The sequence below is a fragment of the Hypanus sabinus genome, chromosome 7, assembly GCF_030144855.1.
Source record: "Hypanus sabinus isolate sHypSab1 chromosome 7, sHypSab1.hap1, whole genome shotgun sequence".
NCBI classification, from domain to species: Eukaryota; Metazoa; Chordata; class Chondrichthyes; order Myliobatiformes; family Dasyatidae; genus Hypanus; species Hypanus sabinus.
In genome coordinates this window covers 57,802,700-57,819,648 of record NC_082712.1, presented here as the reverse complement: position 1 = coordinate 57,819,648, position 16,949 = coordinate 57,802,700, and the positions used below count along the sequence as shown (strand labels likewise).

The 16,949-nt window shown below is 41.6% G+C and overlaps 1 protein-coding gene across 2 annotated transcripts in view; it reads right to left on the bottom strand.

Moving 5' to 3' along the window:
• anp32b (acidic (leucine-rich) nuclear phosphoprotein 32 family, member B) overlaps positions 1-16,949 on the bottom strand; it is a 68,036-nt gene that overhangs the window by 4,919 nt on the left and 46,168 nt on the right. For both annotated transcript variants that reach the window (XM_059974706.1, XM_059974705.1), the window contains exons 2-5: positions 14,588-14,737; positions 5,935-6,057; positions 2,637-2,826; positions 955-1,073 (exon numbers count right to left, since the gene is read on the bottom strand). In XM_059974706.1, coding sequence (XP_059830689.1) covers positions 955-1,073; positions 2,637-2,826; positions 5,935-6,057; positions 14,588-14,737 — 582 coding nt within the window. The remainder of the gene's footprint in view (positions 1-954; positions 1,074-2,636; positions 2,827-5,934; positions 6,058-14,587; positions 14,738-16,949) is intronic.

The window sequence follows — 16,949 nt, the reverse complement described above, 5'->3', positions numbered from 1 at the left end:
GTAGGGACAATTTGCAGGGGTCAATGGTCTACTTCTGGCTTCTACTCACATTCAACTTTACTGCTCACTTCTGATTAGGAACACTACTCAAACTCAGGAGGCTTCATCCACTTTTCCTTCAGCCTGGAGCAGCTAGCAAATATACTGCAGACCTCCCCAAAGTCCATTCCCTCAGGCTACACTTAGATCCTTAAAGAGACTTCCTTGGCAATTCTGTGATAGACAGCTTGTTTGCAGTACTCATGCAGCAGGAAAAAAAAGCATTCTTCCCGCAAAATATGATTCTTTAGGTCCGGCAACATCGGATCACCCAAGAGCTCTTTTCCACTTCACTCCCATCACGTTAAATTAGTGGCATTTCCGATAGATGGAAGAGCACAGCTTGTACTGTCCTTCAGGAGTTAGCTAAGAGTGGTGAGATCTTACAGCATACTGCTTAACAGTGCTGCAATGATTGCAACACTCAGTTTTAGCAGATAATTACACAGGAAAGCCCTGCAACACTGCTGATGAACCTTGCCATACGAATACATGTTATCTTCACAAACTGCATTCAAGTTACCCACAAAGCTGCCAAAAGAATGGTCTAGACTGTCGAGTTTGGTCTTCTAAAACTTGGAAGTGCAAATGTTTACATTGATTTGTGGGATGTGCTGGAAGTGGTACTTTGGAAAGCTGACAGGGACACAATGTGTCAGATAGATGCCTTCTCTGGCCGTTTCTCTTTAACCACTAGCTGGTGTGCATTGGTTAAACTTCCAATGACTGAAGTAATGGAAAGTACAAAATTTCCTTTACTTCCAGTATTTTTTGACAAGCTTTATTTGCTTGTTAAATAATAAAAATATTAAAAATACAATTAAACACTTCAGACTTTTAAAAAGCTATAATTACATAGAAAATACTAAAAGCCAAGCATATAGGAATCTGAATTCCACACTGTTGAATCCTTACCTCTTCCTCTGCACTGATTTCATCTTCGTCATCTTCTCCTTCTTCATCTTCATCCTCCTCATCGTCAAGCTCTTCTTCTCCATCTTCCTCCTCATCATCTTCCTCCTCTTCCTCACCTTCTGTAAACGATAATTTCAAAGCAAAACCCCCTGTGAATATTCCATGCAAACATTTATTTTGAACCTTGGGTCTTTCTAACTCATCCACAATAGGCAGTATATTCTTACTTCAACTTCCCAGAAAGCAGATTATCCAAAACATCTCACAGGCACTTTAATCCCTCCATTTTCACACAATGCTCTCCACTGGTTAGATTTGGAGAATGGAAGGGTCATCAAGAGAGGGAGAGGTACAGCATAGATTCAGGTCTTTCGGCCATCAAGTCGAAGCCAATCATCATCTATCCCTGCTGCTCGGAGCAGCAAAGATTAAACAAAAAAATACAACAGAACTGTTTAAAATTATGAAGCCCAACACCATCCAACACAAAGCATGCTATGTGAATTGATGGAGTTCATTGATAATCTAATTTCTGGGTGGAAGTATCAGGAATCAAAGAGCAGATACTGCAAAAGAACGAAAGGGAAGATTTTTTGTTAATAAAGAACCTTGTGATTTGAAATGCATTGTCTAAAGGGGCAACTGGTGCTGATTTGCCAAGGTCTTTACCAAAGGGAAATGGATTTTTTAAATTTAGAAAAATAAGTGTTATAGGGAAAGGATAGGTGACATGGGACTAGTTGAAAGTGTTTTCAAAGAGGCAGCACAAGTACTGTGGGCTGAATAGCCTCACTATGTAATACTATTAAATAATCTTTTGGAAGTTTATTTCTGCATTCAATGTCCCCATCACAGTGTGACAGTAGGATTTCCTCCTAGAAGAACAGCACCTCATATTGCACCTGGGTAGTCTACAGCGTGAACACTGAATTCTCCAATTTCAGTCACACTGCTCTTTTTCTCTCTACTCCCAATTTACTCAGTAGAAACTCACCTACCCCAAATCCCCATTACTCTGTTTCTTTCCCCTCCTCCATTCATTATATACATACCACTCCCTTAATCAATTACATGCTCCATCTTCCTTTCCCATCATTCGCAGCTTTTGTTGTCTCCAGCTAAAATCTGTCAGCTTCTTTCAGTATTTCCACTCTTCTCTCCTCCACCTGCCTCTCACAGCAAAGACAAGGGCTCAAGCCACTTTATGCAACTGCCCAGGGAGAGGTGTGAATAGTCCACCACAGTGTCGGTGGTGGGGCTGCGTGGCATCCATGCTGGAGTCGGTGCTGCCCCCAGTGGCTGCTCGGCAGAAGACAGGTTGCATTGTGTTTGACTGCAGACTGCTGCAACATTCATGGATTCAGGGACTTGAGATGATAATTTGTTTGTGTGAGACTGTATTTTGCTATCTTATTTACATGTGCAATATGTGCCTTGTGCTGTGTATGACTTTTGGCACTGTGTTTTAAACCTTAGCCCTGAAGTAACGCTGTTTCGGTTGGCTGCATTCATGTATGGCTGAATGACAATTAAGTTTGAACGTGACCTCTCCTCACCTGAATCCACCAGTTCTTGTTCCACCCTTTCCCCTCACCTCTTTAATACTGACCATCTGCCCTCTACTCTTTTAGTCCAGGTGAAGGGTCTCACTGCCAAATGTCCCTCATCTTGTCCATTATTACCTTCATCATCCTCGTCATCATCAGCGCCATCTGCTTCCGCATCAGAGTCGGGAGCCTCTCGGTCTTCCTGGTCGTAACCGTCGAGGTACATGAGCTGTGGGAGGAGCTTGAATACACTCTCTCTGTAGTCATTTAGGTTCGTCACCTCACAGTTAAAAAGGTCTAGACTCTTCAAACTTTCCAGCTTTTGCTGCAAATAAAACATTGTACACTGTTTAATAAGAATACGAACATTCAGGCCATCTCATTCATGTCACTGGCAAGCTTCTACCCAAACAGATACCCAGATTCCCTTATGATATAAAAGGAGCCCAATCAGACCATCGAGCTTACCTCGGCTCTCTGGGCAATCCCATTCACCCATTTCTATTCCCATCTCCATGTTTAATCAAACTTCCATCTCCTCTCCAATATCCCTTGATGCAACCACTCCTGAGGAAAATGAGTTCCACACTCTTATCCAGTTGTGGAAACCTTTCTCCGAAGTTCCTCATTGTGTTTACAGACTATCCTAAATCCACAGACCTTGGGTTTGATGGCCACATTAAGTCAAACGTTTCCACCTACAGGACCCTGAAGTTGACAGGGTGGTGTGTGCCATGCTTGCATAGTTGAGGTTGCATGGTTCCTCATAGTTGAGGAAATGAGTTCAAGAGTCAAGAGGTTAAGCTGCAACTTTATGAAACTCTGGTTACTCTGCATCTGGATCACTGAATTCATTTCTGGTTGCCCTATTATAGGAAGGACTTGAGGCTTTGGAGAGGGTGCAGAAGAGGTTGACAGGATGCTGTTTGGATGAGAGGGCACTTGCTATAAGGAGAGGTTGTACAAACTTTGGCTGTTTTCTCTGGAGTGGTAGATGCCAAGGAGAGATCTGAAATATATTTATAAGATAATGAAGGACACAGATAGAACAGTCAGCAGGTATAATTTTCCACCAGATAAAATATGTATAATTCTAGAGGACATCCACTTAAAGTGAGAGGAGAGAAATTCAAAGGAGACAGGCCAGGCAAGTTTTTGTTTAAACAGAGAGTGATGGGTTGCACTACCGGGGTGGTAGTGGAAGCAAATGTAAGAGAGGAAGTTAAGAGGCTCATAGTTCACAACATGAATATGTAGAGACATTATGGGATGTAGACGGATAAACAGATGGTTATGTTTTTCATTGCTTTTCAAACCATTTTGGCAAACATTGTGGGCGAAAGAGTCAGTTTCTGTTTTGTACTGCTCCATATTGTAACTCCTTCTAAATAAGATTTCTGTTGGGCCACTCTTCAGCCTTCTTTCTACAGTTTATTTAACAATGGCACTTGACTGATACGCAATGAACTGTACAGGAGACGGCTGAGAATATAGGCACTGATAGTACACTCTATGGGCACACAAGTCTTTGAAAGGATGCTCCAACTGATATAAATACAATCCTGACCAATTCCAAAAGTGCTGAATGATCTAAACATTGTTTCACCTCACTGATCACATTCCAGTGTTGTCAATTTAAACCAATAGTTCAAAAGATTCAAACTATGAGAGTTTTTTCCAACCTGTTAGCCTCTAGTTTGGTAACTTTTCCTATTTAAGCGAATTAATATGGATTTCTTAAAAAGGCGGATATAGAAACCAGCAAAAAAAATGACAGGTTAGAAACAAAAAGCAAAGCAGGAAAGCAGGCGCCAACATGTAGAGGAACATAACTTATGTATGAGAAGCGAAATGACACGAGGGGGGGTGGGGGGAGAGGGGGAGAGAGGTGGGGGAGGGGGGAGAGGTAGTAGAAGGAGGGAGAGGGAGGGGGAGAGAAAGAGAAAGAACTGCTGAGAAGTGGTCAACAGTTTAATTGATCCATTGGACAGAGGGATAGGACGAACTTGAAATGACACCGTGCTTTTTGGGAACCCAGGATCTTGTGACTTACAATTAAGCACAATAAATATTTTTTCTGTTGCAATATCAAAAACATACAGCAAAAGGTATGTGCAGCAAGATCCCATAAACAGCAGTCTGACGTTGGGAGGATTATCTTTCAATGATGTTGATTAAGGTTTAATATTGGTCAGGACAAAGGACAGAATTCCCCTGCACATCATTAAAATAGCTCCATGGGATCTTTACAGGAAAAACTCTTCCTTCGAAAAGCAATTTAGTTAACAATAGCATTTGACTGAAGCACACAGGTAGTAGCCCTGAATACAAGCGTTTGACAGGGCAGTCAAAGCCTATGTTTCAAGAGAGCACCCCCCGCCCCCACTGAACCAAGTCAGCCTACGTCCTGGGTTTGAGATATCAGAGGAAGTGTGCTTTCAGTTTACAGATAACTGCAAGTTATTCTCCCATGGGTTGAAAGTCTTCAAAGGGTGCGAAGTGAAATAAACTAAATATGAATTACAGTGATTTGAAGGTTTATTACTAAGCAATATTTCCTCAATCTGATGATCTCAAACTGTTTCTAGGGTAACAGAGCTGGGACTACACAGCACAGGAAACAGCCCATCAGCCCACCATCTCCATGCTGACTTTTTTGCCTATTTGGGAGACAAGCGTGTTCAGCATACTGGAGTTGATAGCTACGGTCACTGATTCGATCCTCGTCATATTGGCTTTGACATGTACATGATTCTGTGACAGGTGACGTAGCGATAGTTAGCAGTGTTAGTCCATTGCCACTCACAAGGGAGGAGTTCACACACTGTACAAACAGGATTTATCAATAAAGTTCAGTTAAGTAACCTGCTTGCTGGCATCCTGGTGTGCTCTGAACTATCCCTCAATAACAAACACACCCGGTGATAAATCACTTTTACATCAACCTTGTTAGCACTCTCACCTTTGTGATCTGTATATGCTACAGCTAGTGACGGAGAGAGTAAGTTAGAGAATGGGGCATTGGGTGCAATCAGGTGAACTGCTTTGTCCTGAGGTCATTCGACATTTTGGAGCTGCATCCTACAACCTAGTGGAGAAGATACCAACATGTTCCTAATTTTTCCCCTTGTGGAGATTATTTACCATTCAGACATCCCAGGGGTTGAAATGGTAACAGAAAAACTAAGGTAAAGTGCTACGAGTCAGTGATGCATGATCAGATTTTATTGGACAGAATGCATCTATATCTAGAACTATGCAGGTAAAATATTTTGGGTGAACATTCATCAAAGACTTCACCAGTTTCCAAATTCTGCTGACCTTTTTTTAAAAATAACACAGCAAGCTACAACGAATCCACGGGCAGCAAGTCCACGCATAATAAACATGCACGTTGGGGTTAAACATTGTAAATGAGAAAAGGATGAGGTACCAGAGGCTCCAATGTGCTGATGTCTTTCAGTTTATTTCCACTGAGATTTAGGTGTGTGAGATTTGGAAGCTTCTCCGCCAAGACGTCTAACCCTCCAGAAATCCTGTTGTCGCTTAGTTCGAGCTGAAATTTAAAAAGAAATGTTACACAACTTCAAAATTAATACTTAATAATTAATTAGGTGTCTTGGTGACTTCCTGCAAAACATTTTGGGGAAATACTGAGCCACACAAGGATAGGGCAACATGGGCAAAGAAGTTCTAAACAGCGGGAGGGAGAGAGATTTAGGAAGGCAGTTCCGGAGCTCTGGGGAAGGGGCAGCGGTTAACAGTAGAGGAATTAGGATCAAGGATGCACAAAAGGAGATTACTTGGAGTGTTAGGGGATGTAGAGCTTGACACATCCAAGAGATAGGATAGGGTGAGGAGAATATTAGAAAGGAAGGAATTTTTAAACAGGTTATTACCAGACCAAGGACAAGTGTGGGCCAGCAAGCACACAGTACTGGCCAATGGTACATTAAACAGGATAGTTCAGTTCAGAGAAACTTTATTTGATTGGGATGAAAGGTTGATATAAAAATAAAAAAGTATTAGAAAGGAAACCGAATCAGAAACTCAATTCAGGCTCCTGATAGCCTGCTTCATCAGATACAGCAGGGGCTAGAAAGCAGAAGAGACCATGGTGAGGTGCTCCCGATGCGTTCTCCTCTGCATTGGTGAAGCCTGCGAATCTGCTGTGGTCATCTATCGTATGCAATGCTCCCAATGTACCCTTTATAAATTGGGGGACCACTTCGTCGAGCATCTCCACTCCATCCACCAAAGGCAGAACTTCCCAGTGGCTAAACATTTTAATTCCAATTCCCATTTATGTTCTGACACTCCTCTTGTGAGGCAACCCTCAGGCTGGAGGAGCAACACCTTGCATTCCGTCTGGGTAGCCTCCAACCTGATGGCATGAGCATCAATTTCTCCTTCCAGTAAAATGTTCCCCTACCCCTCTGCCTTTCTTCTATTTCCCACTCTGTCTCCCTCCCTCTTCTCACGTGCCTATCACCTCCCCCAGGTACCGCCCTCCTTCCCTTTCTCCTATGGTACACTCTCCTCTCCTATCAGATTCCTTTCTGTCCAGCCCTTTACTTCTTCTACCCACCTGGCTTCACCTATAACCCTGCTTGCTATCCTCATTCTGGCATCTTCCCCAATCCATTCCAGTCCTGAGGAAGGGTCTCAGCCCGAAATGTTTCCACGGATGCTGCCGCAGCTGCTGCGTACATCCAGCATTTTGTGTGTTTTGAGAAGGGACAGGTGAAACAGAAGAATTAGGATCGAGGATGCACAAGAGTCCAGGACTAGGAGGGTTTACAAATAGAGGATGCTGAGCAGCACAGAGGTGACCAAGAGTCGACGGAGGAAACATGCCTTTCTTCCTGACTTAGGCAGGTGGAAAATATTAGCCCACAAGGGGAGGATATGAACAGCTTGTTCAGCAAAAATATTATTCTCTATTCTTTCCTGAATGGTTTGGCGCATTGCCTTTAGAATTTATCTCTTGCTTCAGGGCTCCACTGGATTCTAGTGACTGTGACTGTGATTGAACCATTCAAATGAAAACACTTTCTCCCCTTCAGCAGGAGTACATTGATCTGCTTTTAAAAAGGGAATGGTAGATGTTGAAAAGCAAAACATGGTACACGTTAGAAATATGTAAGGAGATGGGAAACGCTGGAAATACCCAGTGGGTCAGGTAGCATATGTGGAGGTAGAGACAGCATTTCGGGTTAATGAGTTCCCATCCGTTCTGGCATCAGAATGTCAAACCCAATCACAGGACTGGATTATACTGAATACAACCTACTGTATGCATCCCACACCAACCTCATAATCTCCAGCAACCTCAAGGCCTCGGTTCCATGGGCAGATCAGTGACAGACAGTGCTCTAGGGAGTGTATCCCTGACCTCATTTCCATCAGGGTCCGAACAAGCACCCGAGGCAAAGGTTGACTTTGAAGGCAACACACCAAGCCATACAGAAGCAAAATTTAAAAGAAACATTAATAAATTTCTATAATTTCCTCTCAGTTTGAAATTATTTCCCACCCATACAAGGAAGGTTACAAATGAACAGCCTGTTGTGCTGACTTTACTTGAACTGGTAGTCAGACATTCAAAAACAGTTGAAATCGATATAATAATTTTTTTTAAACAGTAAAATTTTGAAAACTTTAAACTACTGCTAATTAAAAATATATATACTGTGAAACAAAGGAAAATAAGCAGCTTTGCAAAACTTAGGTTTTTATTGAGAAACCCAGTCTAATTGAATAGGACTATGTGAGATAAGGAATGCATCCCAATTGGGTGTTAAATCTATCTCCAGCACCTTCTATACTACAGCACTGCAACATTCAGGCTTGCCAAGTCAAGGTTGCACTAACACTCTCCACAGAATAGTCAGCTTCAGGATCATCTCCCCGTTTCTCTCTTCATTAAGCCCATAAAATATAGGAATAGGATTAAGCCATCGAGTCTGCTCCTCTATTCGATCATGGCTGATTTAGTTTCACCCTCAAACCCATTCCCCTGTCTTTTCCCAATAAACTTTGATTCCCTTACTAATTTAGAAACCTATTAACCTTCACAGCTGTCTGGGGCAATGAGTTCAACAGAGTTACCACTCTCTGGTTAAGGAAATTCCCCCTCGTATCTGTTCTAAAGGCATGCCCTTCTATTCTGAAGCTGTACCCTCTCGTCCTAGACTATCCCACTATTTGAAACATCCTCTTCACATCCACTTTATCTTGGGCTTTCAACATTCAATAAGTTTCATTGAGAAACCCCCCCCCCCCCCCCACATCCATTCTTCTAAATTCCAGGAAGAACAGGCTCACAGCCATCAAATACTCCTCTTATGGTAGCCCTTTAATTCCTGGGATCATTCTCCTCTACCTTCTCTGGAGCCTCTCCAATGCCAGCATATCCTTTCTAAAATATGTGGCCCAAAATTTTTCACAGTACTCTAAATATGGTCTGTTATCCTTGTTTTTATATTCTAGCCCTCTCTGAATGAAAACCCATTGCATTTGCCTTCTTTACCACTGACTCAATCTGCAAGTTAATCTTTAAGAAATTCTGCACAAGGACTCCCAAGTCCCTTTGTACCTCTGGTTTTTAAATTTTGTCCCAGTTTAGAAAATAGTCTAAGCCTTTATTCCTTCTACCAGTGCACCATTTTCTATTTGCCATTTCTTTGCTCTCTTGGAATGAATAACAATGCATTTGCCTTCCACCGGCAAGTTAACCACTAGGTGTCCCATGTCCCTTTGCACTCCCGCTTTCTGAATTCACTCCCTATTTAGAAAATAATCTGCTCCTTTATTCATTCTACCAAAGTGCATGGCCATACACTTCCATCTGCCATTTCTTTGCTCATTCACCTAATCTGTCCAAGCCCTTCTGCAACTCCCTGCTACTCCACCCATCTTCATATCGCCTGTAAACTCGAGTGATGAAGGCAAACAGCATGGGAGGTAGAATAAAATAAGATCTGCTAATAGGAATAAATTAATACAGAATGGGAGATGATTAAATAGAAATGTGGCTCAGTTGGGATGAAAAGTGGGTTTTATGCTGCAAAATTCAGCACAAATTTTGTGTTCAACAGTAATAGGCCACGCTTAGTGGCAATCAAAATCTGCATCACATAATTTCACTTTGAGGTATAAGGGCCTGACACTAAAAAAAAGCCTACAATTTTTCGATCAATTGTGGCATTTCCCTTCTGTTGACATACGTAGTCAAATTACTCATTATTTCTTGTGCTGCTCAGACATTCAGGAAGAATAATTCAACATGGTCTTACCCTGCTGTTAAAATCCTACCACTATCACTGAGGGAAATGCTACATTTTGGGCTATTTCCAAAATCTGATGTCTTAATTACAACACAGAAGTAAATGCTCTATCAGCATAAAATTATACATTTGCAGCTTTTCTTTACGGAGCTTTCATATTTCCACAGTTCTGTGGTTGGTGTGTTCACTGAAATCTTTAATCTCTCTCTTTGGCAGTCTGAGGTAACCACACAGAGAGTAGCAACAACGTTGTAAAATTGGGATTGGGTCTGGGGAAAGGTAAGGTTGAAAATAAGACTTAGTTGGCAGTAGATCAAGTGAGAGGTTTATTTCCTCCAAATTCATTTGTTCCTGCATCTTCCTCTCACACCCATTCCCTTCATTCCACTGATGGTAGCCATGTCAACGGCTGCTTCTGCAGTATATTGCTAAGCTTCCATCTCTCTAACATCTTTACCTACTTTAAGATGTTCCTGGAAGTACGGAAGAAAAGGCTGCACAGGTCAGGACTTTATTCCTTGGAATGTCAAAGATCGAGGGGAGATTTGGTAGAGGAATACAAAATTATGAGGCTATGGATAGGGTAAATGCAAGTAGGTTTTTTTCCACTAAGGTTCGGTGGGACTACTAGATGTCATGGGTTAAGGGTGAAGCTTGAAAAGTTTAAGAGAAATATGAGGGAAAAGGTCTCCACTCAGTGGGTCATGAGAGTGTCGAATGAGCTGGCAGTGCTTTGTCTACGTTTAAGTTGAATAAGTACATGGATGGCAGGGGTTTGGAGGGCTATGGTCCAGGTTCAGGTTGATGGGACCAGGCACCTTAAATAGTTTGGCATGGACTAGATGGGCCGAAGAGCCTGTTTCTGAGCCGAACAATATTACTTCCTTATGCAATTGGATGCTCAATTTCCTCACTTGTACCCTCCAGTCAGTTTGGATTGGCAACAACATCTCCTCCATCTCATCAGCACAGGGGCACCTCAAGGCTGGATGCTTAAAGCCCCTACTCTACTCCCTTTACACTTATAACTGTGAGGCTAAGCACAGCTCCAATGCCATACTTAAATTTGCCGATGACACCACTGTTGTTGCTGGATCAAAGGTGATGACGAATCAGCATATCGGGGGAAGAATGAAAATCTGGCTGAGCTACGCCACAACAGCAACCTCTCGCTCAATGTCAGCAAGAGCAAGGAGCTGATTATTGACTTCAAGAAGAGGAAACCAGAGGTCCATGAGCCAGTCTTCACCGGGGGTCAGCAACTTTAAAATCCTCAGTGGTATCATTTTCAAGCCTCTGTCCTAGGCCCAGCATTTAAGTGCAATTACAAAGAAAGCACAGCAGCAGCTCTACTTCCTTAGGAGTTTGCAAAGATTTGCAATGACATCTAAAACCTTGGCAAACACTTATAGATGTGTGGTGCAGTATATTGACTGGCTGCATCACAGCCTGGTATGGAAACATCAATGCCCTTGAATGGAAAAGCCTACAAAAAGTCGTGGATTTGCCCAGTCCATCACGGGTAAAACTCCACCCACCCTTGAGCACTTCTACATGGAGCACTGTTGCAGGAAAGCAGCATCCATCATCTAGGGTCACTACCACCTAGGCCATGCTCTCTTCTTGCTGCTACCATCAGGAAGATGGTATAAGAGGATCAGGACTACACCACCGCGTTGAAGAGCAGTTATTACCCCTCAACCATCGGGCTCTTGAATGAGTGGGGATAACTTCACTCACCTCCGTCACTCAACTGTTCCCAAAACCTATGGTTTCACTTTCAAGGACTCTTCATCTCATGTTCGCGATAACTATTGCTTACTTATTATTATTATTTCTTCTGATTTTTGTATTTGCACAGTTTATCTTTTGCACACTGGTTATTTGTCCATCTTGTTGGGTGCGGTCTGTCATTTTGATTCTATTGTGTTTCCTCGATTAACTCTGTATGCCCACAAGAAAACAAATATCACAGTTGTGTATGGTGACATAAAGGTACCTTGATAATAAATTTACTTTGAACGTTCTTGTTTCAAATATTTATTTAGCAAAAAGCTTTTGACATATTGTTTCAGCCACCTTTAGAGAACGTTATCACCACTGTGACGGTTGAAGGCCTGCAGGCGGCATTGAAATTGAACAACTGTCTAGGACATGGTTCATAAAGACATTTGCTGTCATTGTCAATGTCCCATTAGTGCAGTGATCCTATCTGGTTTGAACATAGCTGTGAAGTAGCTAAATAAATCCCAGTTAGCTGACTGCAGGTTCACAGATGATGTGATTAACAGAGCAGTGCTTGTGCCAAACTTCTCTCATCCTACTCCGTACACGAGGAAAATTCCAAAGATTGCAACAAAGTGGACCACACAGAATGGTGCAAGGGAGCCAGAGCTGCTGTGGATTGACGAAGCCCCAAAGCACCAGCTGTATAAAATTATCAGCCTGGTCACCGCTTTGATGCAAAGGAGAGTATGACATTCTGAAATTCAGCTCCAACACAACAACTCACATTTATGTAGTCTCCTGATACAGTGCTTCACAGGAAAGTCTGCAAATTGCACACACAGCTACAAAAGGCATCTTGGACTTTGCTAAATTAGAAGCTGCATCTAAAGGAGGGAGACTGAGAGGCAGGAATGATTAGGGCTTTGACAGCCACACACAGACAAAAGAAATAGAAGACCAACCATATCCACTCTGAGTGACCAAGAGCAGCTTCAAAAGTGGCACTGCAGTGGTCTAACATTTCCAGTGACCCGAGCTTGATCTGGTACTCTTCTGTGTTGTTTGCATGTTCTTCCTGTGGCCCTTCCCCTCCCAAATACATGCTGGTTAGTAAGTGAATTAGCCACAAATTGACCCAATGCAGGTGGTTATTAGAACGTCAGGGGTGGAGGAAATGCATTATAATTCATGGACTGAGAAGTATCTCAACAATACTTTGCAATTATATGCCACTGCTTCCTAGATAGATCAAAGGACTTGTACCTCCACAGCACCTTGTGCTTCATCACCAACATTCTGACCACTTTGTAATACAATGGACTCTTTCTTTGTTCTGTGTTCCTTCTTGTATAATTTATGATTAATTTACATTTTTCTTGTAAATGTGGGTACCAGATATCATGTGCTTGTGGTGCTGCTACAAGTAAGCTTTCCATTGTTCTTGTGAATATGACAATAGACTTGACTTCTAGGACTTGCAGACAAGATTGGAAGGGAAGGAGGCTTCTAATTTGTCAACACAAGATTTCCACTAATAACAACAAGATATGATCAATCATATTGCTTTTAAGAAGGTGGCAGGACAGGTAACCAGAAATCTGATTGAAGTTCAAAGCAAACTTTATTATCAAAGAACATATATGTCACCAAATACAACCCTGAGATTAAATTTCCAGGGGGGGGGGCAAACCTCAGCAAATCTATAGAATAGTAACTGTAAAGAGGATCAATGAAAGATCAATCAGCATGCAGAAGACACCAAATTGTGCAAATGCAAATATAAATAAATAGCAATAAACAATGAGAACGTGAGATATTGAGATAAAGAGTCCTTAAAGTGAGATCATTGGTAGTAGGAACATTTCAATGATGGGGCAAGTGTGTAGAGTTATCCCCTTTTATTCAGGAGCCTGATAGTTGAGGGGTAGTCTTGAACCTGGTGGTGCTCTTGTACCTTCTACCTAATGGTATCAGTGAGAAGAGAGCATGACCTGGAAGGCGGGGATCTCTGATGATGGATGCTGCTTTCATGTCGATGAGCTCAATGGTTGGGAGGACTTTACCTGTGATTTACTGGACCAAATCCACTACTTTTTGTAGGAGTTTCCTTTCAAAGGCATTGGTGTTTCCATACCAGGCCATGATGCAGCCTGTCAGTTCACTTCCCACCACACATCTACAGAAGTTTGTCACAGTTTTAGGTATGACGCCAAATCTCCGTAGACTCCAAAAGCAGAAGAGGCGCTGCTGTGCTTTCTTCACAATTGCACTTACGTGCCAAGTCCAGGACAGGTACTTCCTAGGAACACCCTGAAGTAGGTAAAGATGCTAGACAGATGGAGGTTCAGCAATATACTGCAGAAGCAGCCGATGACATGGCTACCATCAGTGGAATGTAGGAAATGGGTGCGAGAGAAAGGTGCAGGAGCAAATACATTTGGAGGAGACAAACCTCTCACTTGCTCTACTGCCAACTAAAAGTCCTATTTTCAATCTTCCCTTTCCCCAAAGCCATTCTCAACTTTACAACAGTGTCCCTACTGTCCATGCACTGGAAGGAGACAAAACTGTTCTCCCTCCTGGTTTCATACTGGAGGGGCTTTCCAGACCCTTACCCATCATGACACAACGGCATCAATACATACAGCAAATGGACAGCCAATCAGCTGTGCGTCACTTGAATCAGGAAAATGTTGGCATTAATTCCCACTCCTAGCCCATGATAACACTCTCAATGGAGTCCTGCGGATATGCTGCATCGGTAGGTTACCCAAATTTCACATCACCTGTTTCAACTTTTTACTGTGCCTATAAGCACCCACAGTGACCACACTTCCAAACTTGCTCAATGGAAGCATGAATGTTTTTTGCTATAAATGAAAGTCTTTATTTCCTGATGTGATTCAATGAGTGTTTTTTGTAATACCTGGAGGCAAAGGTAAGGTGCTCATTAAAGATAAATGCATCATTCCTGAGTGTGGCGAGGCCAAACATTGACAATCACTACGTGGCCAAGATGCAACTCAAAGGCAATTTCCCCACTTCTGTCCAAAGGCTGATGACACTCACCTTTTTCAGTTTAGGAAGGCGAAGAAGGTTTGCAACGGATATAAGGCCAACATTTATCAAGCTGAGGAACTCCAGGTTCTCAAACTCTGCTGTCAGGCCTTCAATTTTACCCTCATTTGACCTGCAGTTGTCCAGAACAAGCTCTCGTACCTGGAACAGAACAATAATAAGTCAGCTTTGTACTGTGAGAGCAAAAGCCAAACTTTAAACCGTCCCTTAAGGGTCAGAAGACATGACATGCATGATGAAATATTAATTTTTATCTGCCTTTAGATTAAATTTATACTATAGAAACAGGTCATTCAGCTATCTTATCTGTGTCGATTCCCTGAAGCGACAGTTCAAATGCAGTCCCACTCTTACTAGGTAAACTGTATTGCTACTCCAAGGAAAATTAATCCTAGTGTAAGCAGTTAATCCCACTTCTGGTATTGTCTACATCACTTCCGTTAAGCAGTACTCAGACAAGTAGTACCACTGGTGCTATGATAATAAGAACCATACAACACAGGTGAACATTCAGCCCATTGTGGCTTTGCCAGCTCATTGGCAAAGTTTGATAATTAGTCACTCTCACCCATTCTGCCTCCCTAGGCATGTAACTTTCTCTCCCTTTTCAGGCTTATTGAATTTCTTTCAGTTTCTACAATTTCCTCTCAGACAATGCATAGCAGATTAGAGCATTTTTTAAAAAAATCTTCTCATTTACCCACATGCCTGATCATTTTGGCTTCTGTATGAGCCCTCTAATCATTGGTCATCCCTCCACCCCTCAAATCTTCTCCACCAAACCTCTTCATAATATGTATATCTAACTAATCCCAGAGCAAACACATTGTGAAGCAGCATCAAACAAACCTTCCCAAAAAAAGACCACTTTTATTTGGGATTTGTTTTTTATTGAAAAACAGCAACAATGACAGACCACGCAGAAGATAAAATAAAAGACAAAAAAGCATCCTCCAATCCTTTGGTCTCTGAGTTTCTGCTAAACTCTGGCCCTCAGTAATTCGGCACCCTAACTCTCACCATTCACCTCTGTGCTCCCTGACACACATCACTTTGCTCCTGAGTCACTCCATCACTGACAATTACTTGAGCCAGGAGCTTGGAAAATCACCTCTTCTCTGACCCTTTATAAAGCCCCCTCAACCCTACCTCGAAAGTTCTAGATCACCTGTCTTAGTAAATCCTTATGTGACCAGGTGATACTTTGCTTTATGGGACCTCCTTCCATTCCTATCACTCAAATGAAGCCCCTTGGGAAATTGTGCTTCATTAAAAGACTGTGTGCACTATAAACCTGATAATTCAGCATGTTTAGCACCAAAGTGATGCTACCCCAGCAGATTCTTTAGGTTACTGTATAACAGTCTTTGATTTCACTTTTATTTGCAATGCGTTTGGTAGCATAATAAATTTTCCAGTGAACCTACAAGGTAGCAGGAAACACACAAGCCTCCTAGACCTTCGTTCTGGCCACAGAACTACACATCTCTTGAACCCTTATCCACCAAGTTCAGTTAACGTATAATGATTGTAATCACTGGTCACTGTTTTTTTTTATTTTTTTTAAACTTTTTTTTATTGCATTTTTAAATGATTACAAAGTAAAGTATGGAAAAACAATGTATATAACCCTTACCCCCTCCCCTTAACCCCTCCCCCCTAACTGCCCTATAGAAAAAAAAAGAAAGAAGAAAAAAAAAGAAAGAAAGAAAGAATGCCTGGTTGTTGGAAGATCTCCACATGCTCCATGGAATTCGTAATAACTTTAATATGTATATTTATTTCTTTCCCCTAATAACCAATTGTTTCATCTTCAAAGCATCTATATATTTAATCCTGTCTTTTGTAAATAAGGGCACCAAATTTTCAGAAATGTTTCATATTTATCTCTTAAATTATAAGTAATTTTTTCTAATGGAATACAACCATAGATTTCTTTCTTCCAAGAGTCTATACTTAAATGTGTATCCGATTTCCAAGTAACTGCAATAGCTTTTTTGGCTACTGCCAGTGCAATTTTTATAAATTCTTTCTGATACTTATTTAGTTTAAGTTTCGGTTTTATCCCTTCAATATCACCTAGTAAAAATAATATTGGATTATGAGGAAATTGTGTTCCTGTAATTTGTTCCAGTAAAAGTCTTAAATTTGTCCAAAAAGGTTGAATTTTAGAGCAAGACCATGTCGAATGTAAAAAAGTACCAGTTTCCTGGTTACATCGAAAACACTGATCTGATAAATTTGGATTTAATTTTTTTATTTTTTGTGGTGTAATATATAATTGATGTAGAAAATTATACTGCACTAATCTTAACCGAACATTTATTGTATTTGTCATACTATGTCTTGACCA